The 26,667-nt window shown below is 41.4% G+C and overlaps 3 protein-coding genes across 16 annotated transcripts in view; all 3 read left to right on the top strand.

Annotated features, from left to right (window-relative positions):
- The first annotated feature begins 356 nt into the window (after positions 1-356).
- hoxa9b (homeobox A9b) lies at positions 357-3,793 on the top strand. Its single transcript, XM_088388370.1, has 2 exons — positions 357-1,725; positions 3,010-3,793. The coding sequence occupies exons 1-2, from the start codon at positions 1,209-1,211 to the stop codon at positions 3,246-3,248; spliced, it is 756 nt and encodes a 251-aa protein (XP_088244496.1). The 5' UTR covers positions 357-1,208; the 3' UTR covers positions 3,249-3,793.
- Positions 3,794-4,701: 908 nt separating this feature from the next.
- Positions 4,702-10,569, top strand: hoxa2b (homeobox A2b). Of its 5 annotated transcripts, none has more exons than XM_088388356.1 (4): positions 4,702-4,835; positions 4,940-5,085; positions 8,921-9,092; positions 9,348-10,569. In XM_088388356.1, exons 2-4 carry the CDS (start codon positions 5,083-5,085, stop codon positions 9,995-9,997), a joined length of 825 nt encoding a protein of 274 aa, XP_088244482.1. In that variant the 5' UTR covers positions 4,702-4,835; positions 4,940-5,082; the 3' UTR covers positions 9,998-10,569. The 5 variants fall into 5 exon arrangements, with proteins under 5 accessions (XP_088244482.1, XP_088244483.1, XP_088244480.1 ...); XM_088388357.1 differs by having other exon boundaries at positions 4,712-4,835; positions 4,953-5,085; XM_088388354.1 differs by having other exon boundaries at positions 4,735-5,085.
- A 1,879-nt stretch (positions 10,570-12,448) lies between these two features.
- skap2 (src kinase associated phosphoprotein 2) overlaps positions 12,449-26,667 on the top strand; it is a 39,409-nt gene continuing 25,190 nt past the window's right edge. For 5 of the 10 annotated variants that reach the window (XR_015861125.1, XR_015861124.1, XR_015861126.1 and 2 more), the window contains exons 1-11: positions 12,449-12,595; positions 12,844-12,949; positions 13,020-13,045; positions 14,182-14,286; positions 15,279-15,359; positions 15,479-15,562; positions 15,639-15,763; positions 16,003-16,066; positions 16,135-16,251; positions 17,037-17,146; positions 20,340-20,442. Coding sequence is in view for 4 of the 10 variants with exons in the window: in XM_088388362.1 (XP_088244488.1) it covers positions 12,556-12,595; positions 12,844-12,949; positions 13,020-13,045; positions 14,182-14,286; positions 15,279-15,359; positions 15,479-15,562; positions 15,639-15,763; positions 16,003-16,066; positions 16,135-16,251; positions 17,037-17,146; positions 20,340-20,432 (951 nt within the window). In the remaining 6 variants the exon portion in view is untranslated. Of the gene's footprint in view, positions 12,596-12,843; positions 12,950-13,019; positions 13,046-14,181; positions 14,287-15,278; positions 15,360-15,478; positions 15,563-15,638; positions 15,764-16,002; positions 16,067-16,134; positions 16,252-17,036; positions 17,147-20,339; positions 20,509-25,292; positions 25,940-26,667 lie in introns of those variants that run through there. The other 5 variants (XR_015861122.1, XR_015861123.1, XM_088388361.1 and 2 more) reach the window with 3 other exon arrangements.

Raw genomic sequence — 26,667 nt, 5'->3', positions numbered from 1 at the left:
CCTACTTTCCTGCATGTGCATGCGCGCTTCTTTTTTTTTTTGGATGGGTCCAAAGAGAGCAACAACCCTGGGCATCTTGGAACGTAGCCCTGGAGCCTGCATGGACGTGTTTTGCTATCGTAAATCCAAACGAGCCTTTAATTTTTTTTTTTTAAACACGCGCGAGCTTGTTTTAATAGAATTGTAACATTGGCTATTTTGTAAGTGCTCGTTCAGAAGCGCAATGCGCGCTAATCAAATCAAAATGTCTCAATTAAAAGCTATTTAATCCGTATACGCGGCGTTTTTGTAAAAATATATTTACTACATTGGTTTATCTTTTAATATATTTTAAGCAATAGCAATAAACAATAACACGAAACAACACATCAAAAATCTGTTTATTTCATTTATTTCTATTTTATTGTATTTATTCGTCAAAAATACACTTGGGTTAGAAATTGGACCGACCCAAGAGGTTTAAGGCTATTTTTTTTAAAACCCAAATTAGATAAGAGGGTCAGATAATGGGTTGTTTGTGATCTGGTGCATAATCTTTCGTTTTTATTGTGTATCGATCATTCTTAAAACAGTTGCATTCAAAAACATACAGCCACATCCAAGTATTTTTTTGTTTTAGTTCCTATTTTCATTGAAGCTTCCTGTGGCAAACTAACTTGCACATAACCTTTAAATGTCTGTGAGTGTTTAACCGAGGCCAATTAATAACCCTATTAGATGTTAATGAACTCCTATTTATTTGCAAGAACGTCTCGCTAGGAAGCTTCAAACATTACAAGCACATCAACGAGCGTGCTCCATTAATAAATAAAGATCTCTTGACAAAAATCATAACGTTTATTGCTTATAAAAGTGAATGCTACCAGCGCGAGCAGGCCCAATAAAGGCGAGGGAATTTGCTATTAAAATATGGTGGTGAAAAGGCTGGCTATTGAGTTGAGCAGGAGCAGCAGCAGCAGCAGCAGCACAGCAGCAGCAGGCTGATTTATTATTTATTGTTCTGTCCCACGGTCACGTGTTCGGGGCGCCCTATCCTTGCGTGGACAATGTTCACCGCGTTCAACTTGCATTGGGCGGCCAGGCTGGTGCACGACGAGGCGCAATATCACGCAATGACACGCCGCTTGCGCCACTTTGCAGGATTATAGCAGGATTTGCGTTGTTCCCCCTTTTTTTGCATCCGTTTGTTTTTCCTTATCACCGTTGCCATGTCGACGCTGAGCTACTACGCGGACGCCGGCGTCGTCCCTGAGCTGCAGGAGGATGTGCCGGCGCGGTTCCCATCAGCTGCAGGGGTGGAGCAGGCGATGCTCGCCGAATATGGCGGACAGGAAACATGCCCTTTGCAGAAATCATCTATTTTTGGCGCGTCTTGGGGTCCCATCGCGGCGCACCCGCCCAATACGGCCGCCCCGACTTACATCCATCACCACTACAGCGGCAGCGGGGACGCCGATGGCATGTTTGCGCGCTCCTGGGCCCTGGAGCCCGTGTCCGCACCTTTGTGCCTGACCGGACTAGCGTCGACGGCCGCCATGCATTACGAGATCAAACCCGAGCCCCTCATTGGGAGTGGCGAGTGCACAACTTTGGAGACGCACACCCCTCTTTTGTCTGACGCGGACAGCGCCGCGGCCCTGGCGGAGGTTCCCTGCGAGAGCACGTCCACGTCCAAGCCGCTCGTGGAAAGCCCCTCAGCCGGAGATCGGAGGGAGATAGACGCCAGTAAGACAAGCTTTCTTTTTTATCTTCTTATTGTCCCTCCACTTCAGTGTGATCGACTGAGGCCTCTGATTTGGGCGAAAATGCGCAATACTATGTCATTTTTTCCTCCGCGTGGCACAGTTCTAAAACCCCCTTTTTATGACTTTAATTCGGATTTGCTATACATCACGTAGATTACTTTGAGACTTGAGTTTTCCTACTAAATTCAGCACCCCCAAACACATCACACCCCATTCCGAATGACAGAATGTGGAAACATTGAAAATTTATCTTTTATACTAACTCCAAAATGGAACCCCAAATGTTAAAACGCATTTGAATTCCCATGCAACCCGCAAACCGCAAACGAGCCCAGACACAATGCAGCGTTTGCAAAAATAAAATCACTTGCAGTGCATTTCTCGTTCTTATTGTACAATGGTTCCCAAACGTCGGCTGGGGGCCAGACAGGGTCCGAATCAATCCTGTCTTGGGCCCAATAACATTGGTGATTCTCAAACAGGACACATCATTCGGTGGCTTTAAAAATAGGAACCATCTGTGCTTCATTGTGACTACATATATGTTACTATATAACTAAATTAGTTTCTTTTTCCTGTTAGATATTATTCCAGGATCCATTCTAATGGTTCAAAGATATCAAAATTGTTCTTCAATATTATTGCTAAAGTGCAATGGCGCCATATATAATCATACATCACATTTAACCCCAGTGGTGTGTTCAAACTGCTGCGTCAAATAACCCATTTTGGTCAAAACATGAACTGACCTGGTTGTTTATAGAAGCAAAGTTTTTCTCCTTTTTCTTTTTTATTCCAAAATAAAATAACTCCAAAACGTGTTATTTTCCAAACAAACTATGTTGGATCAAAGTGACCCAAGTTTTTTGACCAATTCTTTTTATGACCTAGCAGTTTGTGGGTGCAATAGAAACTCAACCACCTTTGTCGTTTTAGTGTATTATTAATTTGTACATTACATCATTTTTAGGACGAAGTTTATTTTTTATCGTATATTATTAGTCGATTTTTTTTTATATTCCACTTTTCACAGGGAGAGCTCATTTCATTCCTGATTTTCCAGTTAAGACAAAAAAAATTATGGAAATGGCCTCGTCGTAAAATGGCTGCCTAAAATAAATATTTTATTTTTGTTGATCATTTTTTTAATTATTCATTTGCTTTTCCGGGAAGAGCAATTAAAAAAAAAAACACAAGCAGTGCGTTTGAAATAATGCTGAAAATCGACATGCACAAATATCAGCTCGATTTCCTGTGCACGCAGACAACCCGTCGTCCAACTGGCTCCACGCGAAGCCCACCAGAAAGAAGCGCTGCCCCTACACAAAGCACCAAATCCTGGAACTAGAGAAAGAGTTTCTGTACAACATGTACCTTCCGCGGGATCGCAGATACGAGGTGGCCAGATTGCTCAATCTGACCGAGAGACAAGTGAAAATCTGGTTCCAGAACCGCAGGATGAAGATGAAGAAAGACAACAAAGACCGACGAAGAGACAGTTAAGTGCCATAATATAGCGTAATACTGATTCGAGCTGTGAGGGGGGGGGGTCCTTATTATTCTAAACTGTTACACAAGTTGTTGTCTATAGTTTTGTGTTGTTAAATAATGTTGGATGTTTATTTCGTCTATCTCATGTGTGTTTGGTAAAGTGAACTAGACGATTTGTTGTGTTTTTTTAAATGCATGAAAAAAAAAATCCTCGACTACCTGAATGTTTTTCAGCTACCTATTTGCAATGTTTACATTAATTATTATTTTTTAGATGCTCTTTAGGTGTCCTCTTATTGTGAAAGCAAAATGCACATTCGAAATGAATCGTCGTAGGTCATTTTTTTAACAGTATGTAGGAAAATGTAATTATTTTCTATTATTTTTATTATTATGCTTAATGTAATGCATTTTTAGAAAATGTACAATAGTCAACCAAAACTGACCGCTCTTACAATGTATTGTTCTGTTCGCCCAAAGACGTATTTTAATTATTTCTATAAATAATTACGTGACTGAACTGAAAAATAATGTATTAAAAGGAATCAAAAAACAAATACGGGATTTTTAAATTCATTTTCCACCGAATTTAATGGCACAAAACTCAGATAATACTTATTTTAATAACTATCATAATAATAACTAATAGGAAAAGCAATAGCCATAAAAAAATGTTCACGTTGTTTTCAACTCTGATGGAGTAAGAAATTGAAGCGATGCAAAATTTGGAACATGGGAAATTCATTCGTTACAAATCTAATGTGTAGAATTTAATTTTGGTTTAATCACAGTGTGTTTGTTGTCTGGGCTTTTAAACGCCCCGCGGCGGTGATGTGCCCTCCGCCATAAAGCGCAATGGCTGCAATTGCATTGTGGACTGTTTATAAGGTGTGAAAGGAGCAAAGCATGTCGAGACTGTGGGACAGTAGTAAAGGACACATTTTAAATGAGCCTCAGACGAATATGGAAAATAGCTGGAAGATTTGGCCGACGACAGACAGACACACACACACACACACACACACACACATACACACACATATACATACACACACATACACACACATACACACACACACATACACCCTGGAGGATCAGAAGATCCTTCTAATTACTTTACAGCCATCTTATAACAATTAGACATTGGCAATTCAGTCCCGTCCTTTCACCGACCCCCGCCCCTTTTTTGGTTTGTTGCCGCAGAGATAGCGCACACACACACCTCTCACAAATTCATCATCATGCACAATCTACTTGTGCGTAAAATATATGACGTCAGTTGGGGAATGGTGATGTATTTTGCTTTGAGTACAAAAGCGTTGCGCGGATATTTTAGGGTTGTGCTGAGTCCCTCTGCGCAAGAAATGGCCAGCAGGTGGCGGCAGCGGCTCACTGGGAGTGGTTACGTTTCCCTGCGGGATGGTGCGTTCAGGGACATTGTGGAATCAAAAGCTTTCTGCGTTAAAACATTTTAGAGCAGCAGTGTGCTAACGTATTCCTCAGATAGCCGATTTTGGACAAATTAAAGGACGTGTTAGCCACGTACATCCCCCACTTGGTGTGATGAGGATTAACAATAAATCATCATTTAGATATTTGGTAAGTATCTCCGGTTGAACACTTTATCGCAGCTCTGCAGGGAAAAATACAGCTCAGAATTTACCAAGATGTCGCTTCGATGACCTTGCTGACTAATTCATCAGAGCATTTTGACAGCAGTCTCGAGAGATCCTGCAAGTGGGAGTCAAGTCTGGAACACGTGGGAGTCCATTTATCTACTGTACAGCCCTTGTCATCTACTTTGATCAAACCCACAGTGGAGATTGTGCCCACTCCTTGGACATATATGGTATTTTCTTCCAATGTTTATTTAGGTTCTTATCTAATGCAGCTATGTATTTGCTTCAAAATCTTCATTTAAATCAATGAAGATAAATACTGCATTCCATTGTCGCATGCGAACAAGGCATGCGAGAGTGCTTGTCTGTCCAACACATGGTTTGAACATGCAATGTGTTGCCCATCACCTTTTAGTACCGTCAATGTGGTTGTGTCGTTAAACTTGCTACATGAGCCAATGAAGTGCCCACTAACTTCTGGGAGGGATCCAAATCCCCTCACTCCTCCCCACCTACCTCCAACAAATGCCCCAGTGTAAAAGTTTATAGTGAATATCAAATTAGTACAGAGATTTTCAAAGTGTGGTAAGACTAGTGGCATGCAACGGTATTACAGAATTTAATAAATTATATTAATAATAAAATATTTGAAATATGCATTCAAATATACTACGTATGCCTGTTTAAACTTTTATTTTTTAATCCAATTCAATACAAGTACTTTTTTTTAAAGTATAGTGCAGTTTTATTGAACTTTTAAGGATTGTATTTAGTCCTTAAGTCTATTTTTTTTAAATGGGTAAAGTACAATTTAAATTGAATCATTAATTTAGCAGGAAAATGGCACCCTTAGGCCGCTCAACACAATGTAGCTGCAGACATATGATGTTGATCCCATGATGAAGAATGACTCAGCAACTGTGTTCGTGATGAGACTTGCCTCCCAGGCAGACAGAGCAATCCTGCATTCTCAAATGGCATCAACGTAAATGGTGAGTAACATAATTGTTTTGTAAGTTTATGGAAACAGCTCTTGATGCAATGTTTTACTGTTGCTGTTTTACCAGAGTGGTTTAACTTATTTATAAACTTGTATGAGCACTGGGATCACTTCCAACGTTTTTGTTAGTAACTTAGCAACACATAATCATAAATTCTCCCTAGCATACATTTTTAATTAAAAAAGTTTTATTATGTTCATCAATATCGTAGATTCAATAGATTCAAACAATTGTGTGAAAACTCAATGCATGTTTTAGTTTGCAGTCTTGTCATCGTTAATTTAAGAGCCATGTGTTTAAAAAACATTGAGCGATATAAAATCAAGTCTAAACTGTCTGACACACGTACACACACGCACGCGCACAAAATCTGTTTTCCAGCTTTAATGGTCCCCTGCTTTATTTTATTTTCCCTCTCAGGCCCAATATGCTTTGAATTATGCTGCTAAAGCTACAAAAGCACATTTTCGTATCGTTAGTAACAACCTCAATAACGCCTTACAATGTCACACTTCGCAAACAAGTCTGTAAATAATCCAGTAAAAAGCTCTAAAGGACGAATGGGACACCCTGCAGTTTTTTTGGTGCAATTGTTTATTTTTCAAGAAAACACATTAATTTTTTTGTAGGGAAGAGACTGGAAACGTGTGACAGCTCCTACAACAAACCCACATAAATGTCATGTATAGCATCAGAATACATTTTTTTTTAATTCCTATGTTTAGTCTCAAGTACAATAACTCGAGTAAAACCCTTTTTCCCGTTCGGGAATACTGAATATTCGCTTTAAATCATAATACATCATCCATTAGTCGGATTAATGCATTTTAATTCATATCTGAGTACGTATAACCCGTCATCACAATTTGATCAATGTATGGAGTAATTTTCATCCACAAATTAGAGTGCATCCGATATATAATTCAGTATACTCGAGGAACATGCATTTAAAGCAGCACTTTAGTCTAATAGAGATCGTTTTAGACCAGGCTGCGCACGTGGCTGCTGGGAATGTATTTCTAAAAAAAAAAAAAAAAAAGTGAATGGAAATGCCGACACCCACTCACCTCCGTAAACAATATAAAGCTTGGTTCGTTAAAAAAAAAGAACCATTCCTCATTTTCCATATTGTAGTCCTTATTACACAAAAATAAAACAAATTTACAATAGCCTAACCCATCTAAATAATAATATTAATAATAATAATTAATAAAAGAAATTTTAAAAAAACATTTTTATATACCCGTATGCGCAGCTCGCTCCTCTTGATGTTTCTAGTGGTCACAACCTGATGTAAGGAAGTGTTAGATGCTTTAAATGTGTTCTTGGGGCAGGGAGCTGTCACGGCATCGAGCGAGAAAGATTGATCACATGCAGGCTTCTTTGTTTAGAGCCGTGCAATAAACAGCCCTCACATCCTTCCTGCACCTTTACCCCCCCCCTTTCCTCTCACACTTAGCGATAGTAGCTACATTCTCTCCACTGCAGACGACAATGGTAAAAAAAAAAAAAAAAAGGACACTTTCTGAATTATTATAGGACTAGAACAGGGTGCGCACTTTGCAATGATGAATACTGCACATTTTTTGTGAGGACACGGGATATCGGCTTGCCTTTACAGATTTGTGTATATGAAATAAAAATATCCCCAAAATCCATATGATGTCACCCCCCCCCCCCCCCCCCTTCTTTGTGTGTCTGCATGTATGTGTGTAGGGGGAAGGGGCGGTCACGTGACTGGCGAAACCCTATAAGAGGGTTTCGAATAAATGAAGTGTGCAGAGAAAAAAAAGAAAAAGGTGGGGGTGTTAGGGTCACGTGGAAAATACTACATGTGCGGTGTAGTTATGGAATTACAAGACTCAAATCATAATCTTACAATATTAACAGAATGAATGTGTTCCTGCTTAAAATAAGATGTTGAAGATTAGGATAGGACTTTTTTTTTCATCGTAAAATGTTGCAGCTTAATATTAGGCTTACCTTTTTTCCACCATATATTTTTGCGCTTATCGCACCTTTTTTGTAAAATATTGACTTTCTTTTAACAGCAAGTGCCCTTGTAAAATGATGACCTAATTCCCAAAGCTTTGACATTAACTCCCTTTCCACGTAACCGTGCCTTTTCCCTATATTTAAAATTTTACAACTTTGCCATATAACATGAACGTTTGACTTCTTTTGCGACGGTATATGACATTTGTAACAAAGCTCCATTATGGACCTGTTACATTTTTCTCTCATAAATCTGCGACTTTTATTTTTTTTAATCTCAACAACTCCCCCAGCCCTACAACTCCCCAAATATTACAAACTAATTCAGATTCATATGCTTTCTGTTTGAAAAGATGGCTTGAGAACAGAAAAGACATTTCAAAATAGATTTATGATCAGCAAAGATATATTGAACGTGAACGCGCCCTCTCTCTCTCTCTCTCTCTCTCTCTCTCTCTATCCATCCATCCATCCATCCATCCATCCATCCATCCATCCATCCATCCATCCATCCATCCATCCATCCATCCATCCATCCATCCATCCATCCATCCATCCATCCATCCATCCATCCATCCATCTGTCAAGAGACACTGCACGCATACAATCAGTGGGAATGTCATGTTGAGCGCGGAGGCGTCTGCATGGACCTTCTATTTTCCTTCGAGGCCTTTCTATAAGGACGGCGTGCAAATAGAGCAGCCTACGCGCGGGATGAGGCGGTACCACCACCAGCACCCCCACTCCACCGATCAATCACGAGGAGGGACAGTGGCCTCTTTTGATAAAAAACGCCAAATTGTCATTGGACAGATGCAATCATGTGACAAGCCGCACGCTCTCTGTCCTCTGCAAAGCAAACAATTCACATTATACAGGTCCCCTGTCCACTTTAGCAGTCTAGTAAATAATTTCACTACTTTTAAATGACGCATCTCCCAAAAGCGGCTTATCCGAAACTAACGAGGAGTAGGAGGAGATGAATTACGCATTTGGCCTTGAAAGTGGTTTTATCAACAGTCAGCCGTCGCTCGCCGAGTGCCTGACATCCCTCCACGATGCGTTCCAGACTACGTCCATCAACACATCGACGCGGAATCCTCCTCCCCCTCCTTCGGACCAGCCGGCGAGTTGCTCCAGAAGCCCGCAGCACGCTGCGGCGCCATCCGCTGCCGCGCAGTACGCGTGGATGAAGGAGAAGAAAAGCTCCAAGACTCCTGCAGGCTCTCCTCCACTGCAAGGCAAGACATGATTGATAACTCCCATGTTAATAACTTCCATGTTATCTGCACGCATGCATGACAGACCTTACGTGGGCGTATTTTTTCCCCAAACCATGAAAGATTTGGATTTTAAATCATGTCTTAAAATTGTGATGGATTGTGCATCTGGCACGAATCTCCGCTTGTCTGTCATAAATCTTTTGTTGCATCACGGCAACTTTCACCTCATGCACATTATCAAACCACAATTTGGCTTATTTTTCTTTATTTCAGCTTCAGCAGAGTTAATAATAGCCGAAAACGATTGCCCCGCGGCATCCTGCAGGAGGTTGAGGACAGCGTACACCAACACGCAACTTTTAGAGCTGGAGAAAGAGTTCCACTTCAACAAGTATCTCTGCAGACCTAGGCGACTGGAGATAGCCACCTCGTTGGATTTAAGCGAGAAACAAGTGAAAGTATGGTTCCAGAACCGCAGGATGAAGCACAAAAGGCAGACGCACTGCAAGGAGAACCGTGAGAACAAAAGCAAATACGCAAAGGACTTTTTGGAAGAGGAGCCAGCCAAGGGGCAGAGGTATTTCCAGGAAAATTGTTTCAATTCACAACATTGTCCTAATAGCCACAATGGCGACAATGATTCGACTTTGTGCATAAGTGAGAAAAATGTCAAACATCCTCCGGACTGCGCTCCCACCACGGCTCCCTTCTGTGCGCCCGCAATAGGCCCGGATAATAATCTTTCCCACGTCTCGCACAGTGAATACTCCCCGGATTTGGACGCCTCCTTGCGGGAGCTTCCTCGAGCATCCTCGTTCTCGCAAGACTGGTCCGATTCAACTCCGCTGCCTTTATCACCTGAAACTTTTGAGCTTTTCTCAGAAACACTCACAACTATGGACTTGCATAATTTGAGCTATTGAAATGGTTTTAGTTTAATTCACATTATTTTTCTATAAAGGGGAATTATTTAATAAATGACGTAAGGAGAATTAAGAAAAATAAGAACACGCGGGTCTTGGGTATTACATTGACACCATATTTATTCTGGAAATAAATCTTCATATTGATTGTAATCAAATTTACATTTGTTAAATATTTTTTAAAAGTTTGTTTTAATCCAGCCCCCGTAAAAATACTGTTTATAATTTAATATTTCGTGCAGTTTCGACTTTTGGATGTTCAAAGAAAGACGATTCGCCTGCTTGGAGTCAAGGAGGGCAAAAGCTACGACTTTTCTCCGCTCTCTAATTAAATTTTATTGCCTATAAAACTCACAGCATTGAGGGTGCTTGTTTATTGGCTTTTTCGCTGTGTAATGCCTTCTTTGAATTAAGTATGCTTGCACCATTGTGGTTCCCCCAAACTTTTTTAATGAGCAACAATATACTTGGGAATTAATTAAAAATGTGTTTTCTGCTAAAAAAAAAAAAGGCAAGTGAAAAATTATTTTATTGCTATTATTAGCTCAATTTTATTTTTTACAAATACTGAAGCCCAAGGAATTGCTTGTTTATTTTCAAATTTAAAATGATGAGGCAAAATATTATAACTGAACACAAGTGGTAAAGAAACACAGGCAGACAGGGACGTTTTCTTTAGAATGAAAAAAAACAATTACTGTTCCGCTTCTGTGCTTCACCTTTAGTATTTTTTTAAATGTATTATGCTGCACCCTGGTGGATAAGGCGCATACCAGGAAGAGCAGCACAATGTCCATTGAATTAGTATGCACAAATGTTTTTCATTTTTGCCATTCTATTTAATTGTTTTAATATTATATTTTTCATTATGTATATTATTGTAGAGTGCTATCTTTTCTGATTAAAAACACATTACAAAAATTTCCTATGCGTTTTTTTCAGGAGTACTGCAATGGATTATGGAATTTCCATTCATTTCAGTAGGAAAAAATGATTTGATCATCTGAGTGGTTTGAGTAACAAGCGGTTACTTAAAAATAATTTGTGCATCAAGTATTATCATTAAATTATGAACCCTGCAAATTGAAAATTTGTTTATAAGCAACCATTCAAAACAAAGCTCTGTCATTTTAGTAAACAAAAAGTATGCAATTGGATTTTTCTGCTTGCACACAAATGTGCACACACACCCAGCACACACAGCACTCGGGTGAAAGGTCAAGCTGTCTCTCCTTTCCTCTCCAAGCAGGGAGGAACTAGTGCCAGGTCAGAAGGGGGTCATGATTTGAATGCACAGAGAATTTGAGGATAAATCTAAACCGTATGTGACACAATATTTTGTACAGTAAAATATGATTCAATCATATTGTGTTGACTAAACAGGCTAACCTACAAAGTCAAAAGAAGAGAGCGCAAGTAAGTTCTTCACATGCGGATCCCCTTAATAGTTGCAATGACATTTAACTCGCATTACGAGTAGTTCAAAGACTCTCTTCACCTGGAATGTGTAATGAATGGGGCCTGTCACTCCATAACTCATCATCATTTCTGTAAACTACAACCATAATCATCAAGCATCTATCATGATGCATTTTTTAATACCGCTTGCCTCATTAGGCTAGTGGATGATCTTGAACCTATCCCAGCTGACTTGGGGTGGGATACACGCCCGACTGGTCGCCAGCCAATCGCAGGACACGTACCGATAAACGACCATTCTATGGGCAATTTGGAGTCTTCATGGAGCCTGACATGCATGCTTTTGGAATGTGGAGGAAACAGGAGTACCAGTAAAGCAACACGAGCATGCAAATTGCATGCCTGGGAATCAAACCTGGAACCTCGCAACTGTGAGGCAGATGTGCTCACACTTCCATCATGCATCCATGCAAACTCAATAAAGAACATTAGTATTGAATACTCTGTATTTTGTGGATATCATGAATGCAGACAAAAAGTACGGAAATTCAGTTTTGTTGGGTAATCATATTAAAAGCTATTTCTTGTATAGATAAAAGCATAACCAAAAGAGAAAAACTTTTCCTAGCAGATTTACAATGGTGTAAACTATGCACAGCATTTTATTGATGCTGTGAGGGGGATGTTACCGCTATCAAAAGAGGAACACCTTTCTGCCTATCAATAATCCCTGTTTGGATTTACAATGTTGCCGTAAACATCATAAACTAAACTGTCCCCTCCCCCTCCATTTGCTCGTGACATGTGCCAGGAGCCCAGCGTGATATTATGAAGAATCAATGTAAAATATGACAACGCTATTGTGCTGTGACTTTAATAGTGCGTCAAGCCCCATTAAAGCATCAAGTAGGCAGTAGCTGTCTCGTATATCGTCTGCATACACACAAAGGCCGCAGCGCCCATAAACGTCACTGCGCGTGCATGTGTGCATGCGTGCGTACGTGCGTGTGCCCGCTAATAAATATTGCACGGATCACTTCCGCCTTGTGCGCGGGAGCCGTTCAACTCGCCACTACTTCCGCATCACGTGACCTTTGCCTCCAGCTGGACTCTTTGCTCAAATCAACACGGCGGTAACAATGAGAGCTGTCACAGAAGAACTAACTTCGCTCATTTCAGGTAAAAAAACACTTTTAAAACAGACAAGACAACATTCTTTTTAAGATGTTGCCATTTTTGTTATTTAGAAATTGAGATAAACCGCACTTCTCCACTCCAGGCTGCCTCTAAAAGAGGAAGCAAAGGCTATAATATGGATGATAACTTCTGTTACTTTTTCTGTCACTTCGAGTTTGAACGCGTACCTGTTAATATTTTACCTCTTCAAATCAAATATTTTTAAATTTCTTTCCCCTTCTACTGTTTAGACCTTGAGACTTTCCTCTGTGATGGCCTGAAAGGGGAAAATCTGAGCAAGAAGGCGAAAGATAAGAAAGAAGCATTCATTAAACGGATTAAAGAGGTTAAATTGGGGTATGCATCCTTTTGTCTGTTTTATATCCCATCCATGATACTAAAAGTACGTCTTCTTTCTTCAAAACAGCTTTCCACATGATTTCAAGGAAAAGAGTAAGTTATTTTTATTTGTAAAATAACCTACATTGATATGTATGTGATATGGGTAACCTCTCAACGTCATTTTAGTTCGTCTGTGAGAACTTGACTTCTGTTCAAACCAAATACAGTAATCCCTCGTTTATCGCGGATAATTGGTTCTAAAGACCACCCGCGATAAGTGGAATCCGCGAAGTAACGGTCCCCAACAAGAAGTACTGGGCAGGCTAACGAGTTAGCGGAAAGATGCTAATTCGCGATCGTGCTAACACGCGAAAACAGACTTCTAAAGGAATGTAAATGAACATTTAGAGCAATATTACATTGTCCTAAAGGTTAGACACGTTTCTTCAATTTAGAAGTTTTTTTTTTTACTTTTAAATTGTCTTTTTATTTGGAAAAAAAATCTGTGCTGTAGTGAAGCCGCGATAAACGAAACGTGAAGTAGCGAGGGATCACTGTACAACACAACTTTTCACCTTGAGTTCTACTGGCACCGCGAGTAAACAAATTTGTCATTTAACCGAGTCAGAGCGATTGAGAATGGCTTGAGCGATGATTTTAGCCGCCTTCTCTACCGCTATAATTTGAATGTGTGATGTGTCATTTAAAAAGATTTTATGTGAGGTAAATTGCTCAGAAGGGAGATGAAAGACCAGCTGTAATTTACATTACAACACATAAGTGGATTCAAAATAGACATGGTGGAAATTCAGACATGTTCACTGAGGGACTCGCTAATTAATAGACTTTTCTGTTGCATGGATTAACGAGGAGTAGTATGCTGTCATCATGAGAAGGTCTATAGAAATGATAACCAAATGCAGGTGTAGTTATGAAATATGAAAAGCTGACAACTATAACTACCTCATGTTTTAGCCACACACCTTGTTGGTAAACAAACACGCTGTAGCTCGGCATCTGCAGTGAATTATAGCGAACCATGAACTTTAACCCAAGTTGTTATTTTTGGTTTACTATTACGACCCCTTCGCCCTTATACAGTACATTTATGTGGTTTCACTATTATCACTGTCCCCCTGAGGGCTGCCATGACGACCACGTGGCCTGCAATAAAAACAAGTTTGACCCCCTGCTTTATAACCACAACAATGACGTGGGCACTTTTCTCCTTTGCGGTCCTCCTTCAGGTGGAGAGGACTCAGGTGAAGATGAGGAGGAGGCGGACAGCAGCAACAACGACGCAGGCTCGCTGCAGTCCGAACGCACCGACAGGGAGGAGGACACCTATGAGGGTAAAAGCGCTCCGAACGAGCTATTCGCTAGACTTTCTCTTAAACAAAGTGACTTGGAGAGTCAGAGTGAAAGAGACATTCCAACTGTAACTTGGCAACCCACTTTGGGAAGACATTTGAGAGCGTAACTGCTTTTCCCGCCACCTGTTTTACTGCACAAGAGTGTTTTATTGCTCGTAGACGCACTGAAGTACCAAGTCTGAGAAAAACATCAACATAGATTTAACCCTCTGTGCCCTTCAAAGCATAACCTTTACTCTAGTATTCTTAGGAAACTCTACTTTTAATTGTCCTATGTCTATCAATGGTAGAAACAGCATGCGACTAGCAGCCCAAAGAGTCAATTCTAGTTCTTTTTAATTTAACGTAATGGATATTTGAAATTGCACATTTCCCATTTTGTATTTTTGTCCCTCGTTTATCCAGGGAAATGGCGACCATTTACTGTAGCTTCATGACCCTCAATTTAACCTTTCACACACTCGTATAAACAGTTCCTATTAATGCTAGGACTCTGGAATACTTTTAGAATCGATTATTTAACTGATTACCCCATCAGTTATTCAAATGATCTCAGAAAAAGTTCATTCTGAATATTAATACAAAATATGCTTGCAAGCTTTAGGTACCATCCTCATACAGGTGTACTTAATATTGCGGCCAAAGATCTGTGTCTGTTCACGTATCAAAATAAAGTGTCAAGGAAGTCCAAGTGAAGTGGCGATTCAGAGGAGAAGAGGGGGGGGGGGGGGGGGGGGTTTATGGCCCGTAACCAGCTGCCAATTTTATGGCGTCTCGTTCACACAAAGCAACTTTGACACAGCAGTTGAACATTTGCATTGAAGTTGCACAGTGCAGCGAGGAAGCAAAAAGTCCCCCAGTGGATGTGCCGGAACTTTTTGACAACCATCATCTCATTCTGGGGATGTTAGAACCCATCTGTTGGCGTTCTACTCATCAAAAAGTTTTGAATACCCACAACTCTCTTTCAGGGTCGCAGCAGTCTCCACCAATGGCGGCCCAAGACCTGCAGTCAATTCTCATGTCGGGATACCTGGAGAAACGCAGGAAGGGTGTGTGGTCAACTAACACACTGCTCAATCCAAGTTACATTCCAAAAACATGAATAAGTCAACAGAAGGTTTTGAATGGTTGTATGTGGTTATTTTAAGTCATCTGGTCTTCTTGACAGATCACAGTTTTTTCGGCCAGGAGTGGCAGAAGAGATGGTGCGCTCTTAGCTATCGCACCTTCTACTATTACGGCAACGAGAAAGGTATCACTTCTATATTCACCCCCAATTCGAGTGACACAAAAGGAACGTTGACAGTGACGCCGTTGCCGTGTGACAGACAAGCAGCAGAAAGGCGAGTTCAACATCGATGGCTACAATGTCAAAATGAACACCAGTTTACGGAAAGATTCCAAGAAGGACTTTTGTTTTGAAGTCTCGGCCCCTGACAAGCGAGTCTATCAGGTGCTGAACATTTGCTGTCCCTTTTTTTTTCCAATATGCATGTATTACATTTTTCTTCCTGAAATGTATTCATCGATTCGACACCGCTGCATATAAATGTATTCAAATGTGTAGGTTTTGAGATGAAAACATCTTGCTTGCGGAGCATTTTTGTGATTCATGAATTCAGTGTTTGTTTCTGTCAAGTGTCAGATGAATAATTTGTCTGACTGCCATATTTTTGCCCGTCCTTTGATTAGTTTTGTGCGGCATCGGTGAAGGAGGCAAAGGAATGGGTGAAATGCATAGACCTCGTTTTGAAAGGTTTGCCGTACGACTACGCTTGCTAATTATGGATTTCTTGAAGTTATATTTTGCAAATTCATCTGCAGATAAGTCTGGTATCATCCAAGAAGAAGAAGAGGACGAAGAGGTGCAGGAGGAGGAACAGCAAACGTATGACGATGTGGGACTTGCACCAGATACAGACATTTATGAAGTGCTCCCAGGTAAAAACAGTATACGTATATTGTTTGAATTCATAAATATTATTAAATATTAGCTAGACGGGGATGTTAGGGTAACAACTTTCACAAACTACCAAAAAATAAACGATGTCAGTTTTGTATAAGAATCGTTGGATACTCTTGTCTAATGTGAATTTCTATAATTCCAATTTGTCTTCCCGCAGCTGTTTAAATTTGCTGAAGCAACACAAATCATTTGTGATTCATGATAAAACTTTACAACAGAAATAAACTTTTTGGCTATCTAGCAGACGCGGCATCGTAGATCAAGAGAATAGCTTGGATGCTTTTTCGCTCAGTTTTCCTTGTCACTTGGTGCAGAATTGGTGGGGGCACGCTCACGAGGCCCAAAGCCCAATTAAAAAATTGGCCCGTGCCTGCCGTGCCGTTTGATCGACAACCGAGGGGCTGACAAAACGGCACTATGAGGATTACGAGACAGCTTTATTTATATACGTTCATTTCCCAATTGAATCATTGCTCTGTATTAGATATAAAATGCCAAATTGAATGGAAGAAAACGGCATCAGGTGGCCCTCGACATTAATCTTTAAGTGCCGCACTTGCGTTGGTTCAACAGAAAAAGAGAAGCGACAATTTTAGGGGAAGTTTTACAAGTACGCAATCCTGGGACTTGATCGCAACCTTCTTAACCAACTTCCTGTTACAACAAGAGCTGTTTTTATTAGCTCCATATATAAAATATTGAACTTGAAATGATTCATTTCTTGTTGTTTATGCCCTGTTTTGCATCTCGATGTGCCCAGAAACAAGCAGCGACTTCCAGAACTACTACCAAGGCATATGGGACTGTGTCGGGGACCACCCAGATGAACTCTCCTTCAAGCGTGGAGACACCATTTATATATTGAGCAAGGTAATGAAAACCTGCCTTGTCTAAAACCTAGAATGTAGATATTTTTCTTAATGCACAAACTCAACAGCTATATTGAGTGAGGTGCCAGGACCACCTGAATGAAGTTATTCCTAGGCCCTGGGAGGAACTGCTTCTTGATATCCTTTACTGGCAGCACCTGGCCGGCTGCCTGGAGCTGGAGGCCGAACGGGCCGCAGTCCGCCTCAGGCGCTCTGATGGGGATTAGATGTGTCACGACGGAAACTGTTTTAGTGCTGTTGGCTCGCCGCACCGTTCCATCGCGTCCATCTGGGCCGCCTCAGTGCGCTTCCGCTGCTGCCTTCAGCCCACACACCTATCAGACGCCTCGCTCACCTCGCCAAATAGGAATGTGTGTTCTCAGGAAGCCAAGGCCCGGTCTGACACGCTATTCAGAGCAGGCGAGGACGTGTGCTGGACGTCCAATTTCCGAGGCTTGTCAGCTAGCTAGAGGCTGTGGAGGACTGAGAGGACCTTTTGGGACAAAACGAGATAATTTTTGTTCCTTTATGCTGCATCTAGCACAATTATGAGGGCAAAAAAATGAAAGTAATTTCAGCCCCATGTGTGAAATGCTGACCTTGGTAGCTGGATGGAATCTTGGCCCATGTTGCTAAATTGAGTCTTGCTGACAGCTTGCCAGGGCATTTTTGTAGTCTAGTCTGCCATCTAGTGGCCGTTACGTGCAATCATTCCAAAGAGCCCCCCTCCCCAAAAAAACAACTACATACTGCATTAAAGTAGATCATTATATTTTGCTCCTAGTTCTCGTACAGGTATACAAGATGCACGTGCACTGCATCAAATGTGATTTTAATATGTTGCCCTTCTCATGTCACTAAACTAAATAGAAATGTCTGATTGCAGTTGCTCCCCACTGCAATCTGAAGTCATATTAAATACACATGGATGATATTGATACCCGATTATTCTTGATAATCTCCAGCAGTTAATGTAGTGTTAAATGAAAAATTCGATTTTTTTGTTTTTGTTTCTACAATTGGAAAACATTTTCTTGAGTTGAAATTCTCAAGTGTTCCTTTTGTTGCCCACTGACAGTGTCAATCATTTGTGTTGATCACCAAAATGAATGATGTCCCTTTCACTGGTGCGAGGAACAAAACGAAACAAAGCAGACAGACGTTCCAGTGCTCAATGGCCAAATGCTTGTTTATGACTCCCCTCTTTGTGTGCGGAAAAGGGCCAAGAATCAAGTTGCCCTTTCACTCGGACTGCCAGCGCCATTAGCTGGAACCTTGGTGTTGGGGGTTGTGGCCCACTGCGAGGCCAATGACCATAAAACCTGTCTGGGCTGCAGCGGGAGGGACAACCGACTCCTTGCTCCACTCACGCGCCCCTCCCCAATTCTCCATTTCCATCCCTCCCCCATTCCTCAGCTCAGAAATAGCTGTAGTGCTACAGCTGCGGGACCCCCCAGTCGGACCTGAGTGTTGATTATAGTGCCCGACTGTGGCTGAGAAGGGCGGTGGGGGGGGTTGCTTTTGTCCAGATATGCCGCACCAAACACCCACCCCCTTCCCCCCTCCTCCTCGGTTCAAGTCACAGCACATAAAACTAATGGAGAAAAGTAACGTCTCACTTCCTTTAAGTGGCTGCAATGGTTGATAAAATGTAAACACTGTCCCGGCATAATGCTGCTGCTGTGTGATGTTACTGTAACCTACATTAACCCGCCCTTTAACACGTACTGTCCAATATGCGCTTGTAAACAGATGCACTGATTGTTTCCTTAGCCGTAGGTATTAAAACGACAAGGCGGCGTTACTTGCAGAGCACGGCTTCCGGGTGTAGCCAGCGACGGCTGCCATTAGCCATTTGTCTCTCTTCATGTTGCGTCCCGCACCCACTCAAGTGCGACTTATTTGTCAGCCCGAACTGCACAATGAGGTGTTGCCACTTTCAAAGGCTAGTGACAGGAAGTTGTTATCTGCACACACACTGCACACCCACACACATAGGTCACTTCGGCTTTATTACCAAGAGGCCTCACTTTTATCATGTGACAAGCAAATAGTGGTTGGGACGTCCGTTTAGAAAACATTGAGATGGTCCACAGTCCAACTTTGTCGTTGCAAAGTGCAGGCGAATGCTTCTCTCTAACGGCAATCCCGAGATATCATGTTAATATGGTGCCCCGAGGAGTAACAGGGGGATGACGCCAGAGTCATCGCATTTCTTTCTGGCAATGGCGTGACAGGCGCTTAATCTTCTCTGCAGAGAAAGTCCAATATTTTCAATCAATACGGTACATGTTTGGACTAAGAAAACTGCTAGTCCAATATTCCCAAATGAGCCACACATTTTCTTGAAGCAATGGCGCTGCTGTTAAGCTCAGCAGAAACAAGTGGAGAAAGACTAATATGACTTTGTTTTGTTTCTTGGACACTCAATAAGTGAATACAGAAGTGGTCCGGTCTGGCTTTCAGACACTATGCAGGTCCTCAGTGCCCTTCTTCGCCGTTCCCAGTGTTGATTCATGTCCCGGCCAAAGCTTTGATGTGAGGTCAGACTCTTGGTCAAAGAAAGAGGCGAGACTTGTCTCCACAGTATCGTCCACGCAGCTCGCTATGCTAACAGCCACTCGGAGGAACTTTTACTTTGCCTTGCCGTGACAGATTTATACATGATGGCTTTTACGTACATTGAGGCTGATGTGTGTATAATCTGGCAGTCGGGAGGAAATGTGATGGTGAGCAGAAGACAATGCAAGGTAATGTCGAAACAGTGGACCCTCGAAGGTCACGCGTGATTTGTTCAGGTCCTTAAAGGGGAAATCAAGTCGTAAAAAAAATTCTCGACAATCTGTTCCATGCGCAGGCAAGCAGCACACTAAACGCGGTATTCTGATTATCAGTTACATACACGACCAAATCCGAAAAAGAAGCGAGGCATGATGGTCGTTACCTGAGCCCACTTTTCGGCACCGTGATGTCATTTTCAGTCGTCACTAAGGGTTACAAAAAATAATAGCCCTCCCCAGAGATGGATAAAAATGGTCGATCTTTTTTGCTTGATTCATATTCCACAAACACAATTTAAATTCGAAAGCTTTTTTTAAAAAAAAAAAAAAAAAAAAAGTGAGTACACATATATCTGTGTGTTTCTTGTTGGTGACGTCTCATCCTGAATGATTTTTGCATGTGTCTTTCCTCAGGAATACCAAAGCTATGGTTGGTGGGTTGGAGAGAAAAATGGAAATATTGGAATTGTGCCCAGAGACTACCTGCTGGAACTCTATGCTTTATAAATACAAGCCTGTGAGTGGATCATACTGGTAATCATTTTGCTTAGTTCATTAAAATAGCCTGGCATGCATTTCCATAGCCCCTGAGATCCACAACTATTTGACTGAATTGTTTTCCTGAATATTCCACATTTTCTTTCATCAAATGTATTCTCCAGGGGTGCTTACGCAGTGACGTGAATTTATTTTTAGGGCCCCAAAGTGTTTTAATATTATAATATCATAATTAATATAATAATTTTCATATGCTTTCACATTATCAAATGACATTTTTATATCTGAACATTTCACACTGTTAATACTCTTACATTTGTACTTGTCTGCAGCCTTCGTTGCCCTAAAAGAAAAAAAAAAGTCTAATTTGTAGCTGTAGTTTTATTCTTTTGTACATCCAATTGTCCCGTCCATTTAAAAACATACTTTACATGTGTTCAAATTCAGTTGTTGACCTTTATCTTTGCTGTTCGTAACTTCTCATTCCACTAAGTCGCAGGGGCCATTCAAGTTAGGTAAAACGTTTTAACCCTATAATTATACCACAAGGTGGCAACAGAGACCCTATGAAGGTTATAGATCTAACCCAGCCGTAACCTTTGCCCTTTTTAGTGTCATAGCCGGACACAGACTGTCAATACGAGACGCTCTCAGTCACTTTTCCGATAAATACATATGTATCTATTTGTAATAAAATGATTCAATGATTCAGTCAGCACTTTTGCTGCGTACTTCAAAGGGGTCTCAGTGTGTTTTACGGCGCCCGAGAGAGTTTGCCGGGCAGCCGATCACAGCGTGCCAGATGGCCGGTTGGGCCGTGTGCCTGAGGTGCACTAATAAGGCAGACAGGCACTCTGATAGCACAGACGCTTATCGCCCTCCGAGGGGCCGTTTGACAGCGGGCGAGGCAGCGTTTGCTTGGCGCGTTCTTGCCGAGGTTAGGCACACACTGTACATATCATTTTACTGCCTTCCTGAGTCAAATAGCCAGGCACGGTTTTTTTGGGCCCGCTCAAGGTTTTGTCAAGGTTGTGACAAACTGGGAACTGTGTCAGCGTTCCCTTCATCTTTCCCCCAGCGTCTGGGGTTTGTTCCTCCCCGGTGATGAGCGAGCCCGGCGTCCTTTGGGTGACATTCAAAAACGACATAAATCCCGCTCTTGAGTCTTTTGCTGTACGGTGAAGCTTCTCTCCTGATTGGAGCTCTCGTCAATTACCATAATTAATTATTGAATATGTTGTGTGATAGGTGGAGGGGAAATGTTTTGTTTTAGGGGAGAATGGACCGAATGGAATTTTCAGTCAGCACAGATCATCAAATGACGTATGTGCGGCAACAATACGTAATGCGGTCACGTCAGCCAACACTTTTGTTTTGATACGTAAATCAGGATTTCAACATGCCGTTTCCTTGTTGCCTGGCTTGATATTTACCCTCAGCGTGTTTCTTTTACTGTCCGAATATGGTTGCCAGAAGCAAGTAAGACTAAATATTGCCTTTCATTTTTATGTGACAATAATGGATTTCCTTAATGGATGTCAACTGCACCCCCATCCCCCGTTTAGATGTAGTCTGCCATATTCTGGGAATATACAGGTTCTTTTATTGCAATTTAACATCAAGATAAAATGTTTCCTAGATAAATGCCAGCACATCATGAATCTATAGCGCACTAAATTACACTAATGATACCACAACATCACCAATTAATACCTGGGACCATAAAGATGTACCTATATCAATAGAGATACAGTAGGTTAGAAACCATAGGACCATACATCTACAGTGGAAAGATTTATTTATTTTTTTTAGATTACAAGATGCGCTGTAAAAGATGACGACAACATAGGTAACCTAAAACTAAAATGCTATTTTCCATGATCTGAAAAAGAACAGATAATACTTCTAATATTATTTTGTCCCAGGATTATTCTGAAAAAATAATAGTGAATTATTATTATTATTATTTATTAGTGGTGCAGTGATAATCAACAACTAATAAATTATAAATTAATTGATAGTAATTTGTGATAATCGATTAATTGTTTAAATACTTATTTTCATTTAAAATTGTCCAACCCCCCCCAAAAAAACTGTTTTTGAAGGAAAATGAAATCAAATCTGATTAACCCATTGCACAAATAATCATTAGTTGCAGCCCTAATAATTATTATTAGTCTGCAACATGTCAGCTATGTTTGTGGAATAGGGTTCATGGAAACCAGTAAGCTTTGAGACGTTTCAGCCTCATGGAATGTTATGCCCATGCATCTTGACCTCTTATAACCCTCGAGGCTTCTGCATAGGGCTCAAGGCGTGCTTTACACCGGTCACTGACTGGGACTTCATCTTGATCAAACTGTCAGCTGTTCACATTCTACACTTTCACCAGGTCGTTGTGACATACAGTAGATCAGCATGCGGCTTCACGGAGACTTTCTGTCGGGAATAGCACCAAAGCTTTATTTATGTGCCATCGTCTGGGATTTCACAGCAAATGTATCGCCTCCCCAACTGGCCTTTTGTCAGTGTTCCATTAAAGCCCCTCTGCTAGTCCACATCCCTAAAAGTCCACATAGACCTTTTTCAAGAGCAGCCCCGTTTTAATTGAGGTCAGGTTCTGTTAACATAACTCACGGCACTTGACACGTCAAGGTACCAGGTGGATGATGACTGAATGGGAGGACTGGGTTGTTTCAAAATAAATATTTTTCGCATTAAAACCAGAGCATGTCATTGTTGTGGCACCAAATATACATTTTGGAATTGTCGGACTGTAACATTTGTTTGGGCGATTTTGTTATTGTCCAATGAAACCAAGATTGAACTTTGGTTTGAATTGAAAAATGACACAAATTGAAATAGAAGTCCGTGCTAGCACACTTTGCTAAGAAGCAAAAAATATGTCACTATAAATGGTTGTCATTCACACAAGTTGGAATGTGATGCAACCTCAATATTTCAGTTAAATATTTTCCTTCCCTTCTCTGACAAAAAACCCACAATACACTTTTTGCAAATCTCTTGCATCACAATTCCTCTCTCTCTGCACCACCACTTTATTTCGAAACTCCCAAATCCACCGCAGAGTTCAATAGAAGTCGAAGCACGCTATGGAAGAATGCTAATAGCTCCGGCGTGTCCTGACAGACCGTGTCCAGAGTTGTAAGGCATGCAAATTGATCGCCAACCACCTTGCTCCCAAATGAGCCTTTAACTCAATGATTTATGATTACGTTTAATAAAAGACAAACGTTTCTTACCTAGAGCACTGCGCCCACCTGCTTTCATGTTTCCGGGGTGTGCTGTTCTTATTTGTCTTCTAGTAACTACGGATTTCTTTTTAACAATGGGGAAGGCTTTTAAATGGTTTAAAGAGGCCTGTGGGTGCATTTAAAGGCAGCTTGTATAATAAGGCTGCGCAAAGGCTGCACAAGTTGAAGCCTCCTTCAAATGTAGCTCACAAATTCAGCTTGTTTTGAGCCTGTTTTGAAGGACACTGATAATATCCTTCATAATTTTTTTTTAGGATGACAAATATTTAACTATTATGACTACATAAAGCAGGTTTTTTATTATTATTATTTTTTTTTAGGCGATCAGTGCTACCCAACATAGTCAGACGAACCCCCAAGATTTTTTTTTTTCTTCTGTTCTGGTCTTCCACTGATTATCTTAGATGAATTTAGCTTGAGCTTCCACTGTACTTTGACACGATTCCATATTTCATACAGTGTGGCTTTACCCCTGCTGAGCTGTCACGCCTCCGAGAGCTATCTCCTGCCATGTCACTCAGGATAAATCAGTCGGATGGGTGTGACAGGTGTTTGTCCACTTGCTATAAACATCTCCCACGCTTCGCCCCCTCTTCCTCCATCTCCCCATTGGTTATTTACTAGGCTCCAGCCTCCATACTCTGCCTCTGTTTACTCTCTGCCTGGGGCTCTAATATGAGGCCAGAGCTCTGATTTACTCTACTAGTTAGTGAGCTGAGTAACGACCCCGGGCCGGATAGTTTACAGTGTGATGCGACCGATGCTCTAAGTGTAATTACAAGCCTCCGGGCACTGTTGCAGCTCAACGCCACTCTGCAGCTGCCAGTCTCTAGTACGCTAAGCGCTGCCATCTTTTCCCTCTCTTGTAGTGGCCTCGCATTCTAGGTGAACTCCACTCTCAATGTCAGCTTCTTTATATAGACGCGATACCCAGGAAGGAATAAGGATCGAATAGCAGGGCTTTACCAGCCACTAAAAAAGCAAATAGCTCGTCATTACTCTCATTAAGTGTCGGCGTGGTATTTATTCAAGCTGCCAAGCTAGCCCGAGCTAATTTAGTGCGCAGCTAACACGTGTGTTGCTGTTGCGTGTTTGATTGATCTGTTGAGTAAATGCGGCGTTGCGCAGGGCTAATATTTTGAAGTGGAAAAAAAAAAAAACGTCCCAAGTCAGGTCTGAGCCAAGCCACGACTAAAACCCCATTTTCCACAAGTGCTGAGTGCAGAGTAAAGTCATCCAAGCAGCGAATCCATTTTTCTAAAACACACTTATTTGCCATTGGCTGTCACGATACTGTACAAGTATATCAAGGAATGTGACACAGCCTTATTAAGTCACCATTACTGATAATTCTGTGAATTTAGGATTCTCATTAGGTCATGCGTGTGGTAGATGAAGAGCAGGTGGGTAATTGGAGTAATTTGTGGCCATGCAGACAGTGGCATGATGAATTGCTTTTGGAAAAGACAAGCTGAGCTGGCCGCTGGATCTACTGCAGAGTAAGGAGAATTTAGGCTCGCCATAAAAGATTTCTCCCTGCCTCTTATTTCACTCGGACATTTTTATGTTTTTTTTATTTTCTACCTCATTGCAGCCGTGAGCTGCCCGCTGATTTACGCACGCTGGCAGCCAAGCGCCCAGGCCTCCGGAGACGGTGCCCTCTAACACCTCCATTCTTTCTCGCCATCGCCTTCCCGCAGCCGCTCTCGTCCTCTCGCTGTCTCAACATTTACTGAAGTGGCTCGGACCGAAAGAGCTCCACCTCTACTCGTTCCTCATCTCTAACAAGACATTAGTCGGGAGGGGGGTGTTATTCACAGCGGAGGGGATGTTCCCCAGTGTCAAGACACAAATAAGGATGAGTAGAAGCCGTCACAGGCACTGATGCTATTTTACAATGCTCATGTTTCAAGTGCTGTTTGGGCTCACCGCAGCCTTTTATTACTTGAATGCTGTGAGATGGGCATTTGCGTCGTGCTCTTGTGCACTTCTTAATCTTCTGCCCGTTTTTTTTTTTCTGGGGAACAATGTGTGGCTTAATCATACTGAGAAATACTAGGTTGTTTTTCTTACTCACTCCCTTGGTGGTTGTGGGTTTTGAGCAGATTGGGTTATTTTTACCTGAGGTTTGGTGAATTATTTTTACCCTGAAGATTGGGTTGAAGATTGGATTTGGGTGTGCTGGAGCTGATCGTTATTTTGGACACAGCATGTTGTGGGTTGAAGTAAATTTAATGTAACGTGCTTGGAAGATTTTGCTAGCTTTAAGATATTCACTTAATGTAAAAGGATACTTGGAGGCATATTTTCTTTATCCTCTGCAAAGAACGACTAACTTCTTCGTTGGTCTTCATGACTGTATTATACTGCCACCCGGTGGCAAAGCCACACACCAGAAAGAGCTGCAATAAATCAAGATTTTTGTGGGGGAAAAAAGTACAGTATAATCAGAAACTCAAATAATTGTTTTACTATATAACATGTTTTTCAGAGTATTTTTTTTACTAGTAGTTTACCAAGTAGGCTGTCCAAGCGTACTGCCAGATGCTCCACAGTGATGCATAAATAAGTACTGTCATCCTAAATTCTTTCTTTGCTGTCCACGTTCAGTGGCAGCATCTGTCAGCATTCACGTGCTACTCCATATTTCACAATGAACATTTCGGAAAGTATAAATAAATAGCAACTGTGAGTGCAGAGATGCCGTCTCAATGCAAGGTTCTTCTCATCCATCATCCCCCTCCGCCCCCTTCTGAAGACGACGGGTCTTATTTTATCTAGCACCAGACTTTGGCGAACGGTGAAGCTATTGTAAGATCTCGGTTTGCGACATTCATGCACCAGCGCCATTTAAACAGCACTTGGCGGAGAAGTTGGTGTTTTATCTTATGTTTGATGATAAGCTTAACTTGGTGTGGTAAACAGCTTGAAACTACTTTTTGTTTTTAAATGATCGAAATATGACAAAC

Source organism: Syngnathus floridae, chromosome 10 (assembly GCF_059516105.1).
Source record: "Syngnathus floridae isolate MCC-2025c chromosome 10, RoL_Sflo_1.0, whole genome shotgun sequence".
NCBI lineage: Eukaryota > Metazoa > Chordata > Actinopteri > Syngnathiformes > Syngnathidae > Syngnathus > Syngnathus floridae.
This window is presented reverse-complemented; position numbering and strand designations above follow the sequence as displayed.

What these genes read in the sequence shown, in the direction of transcription:
- hoxa9b (XM_088388370.1), top strand. Translation starts at nt 1,209, where the DNA reads ATGTCGACGCTGAGCTACTACGCGGACGCCGGCGTCGTCCCTGAGCTG. An exon ending in TCGGAGGGAGATAGACGCCA is followed by an intron (nt 1,726 to 3,009) that starts GTAAGACAAGCT and finishes CTGTGCACGCAG; the next exon opens with ACAACCCGTCGTCCAACTGG.
- hoxa2b (XM_088388354.1), top strand. Translation starts at nt 4,915, where the DNA reads ATGACCTTGCTGACTAATTCATCAGAGCATTTTGACAGCAGTCTCGAG. An exon ending in CCACTCCTTGGACATATATG is followed by an intron (nt 5,086 to 8,920) that starts GTATTTTCTTCC and finishes GATGCGTTCCAG; the next exon opens with ACTACGTCCATCAACACATC. An exon ending in AGGCTCTCCTCCACTGCAAG is followed by an intron (nt 9,093 to 9,347) that starts GCAAGACATGAT and finishes TCTTTATTTCAG; the next exon opens with CTTCAGCAGAGTTAATAATA.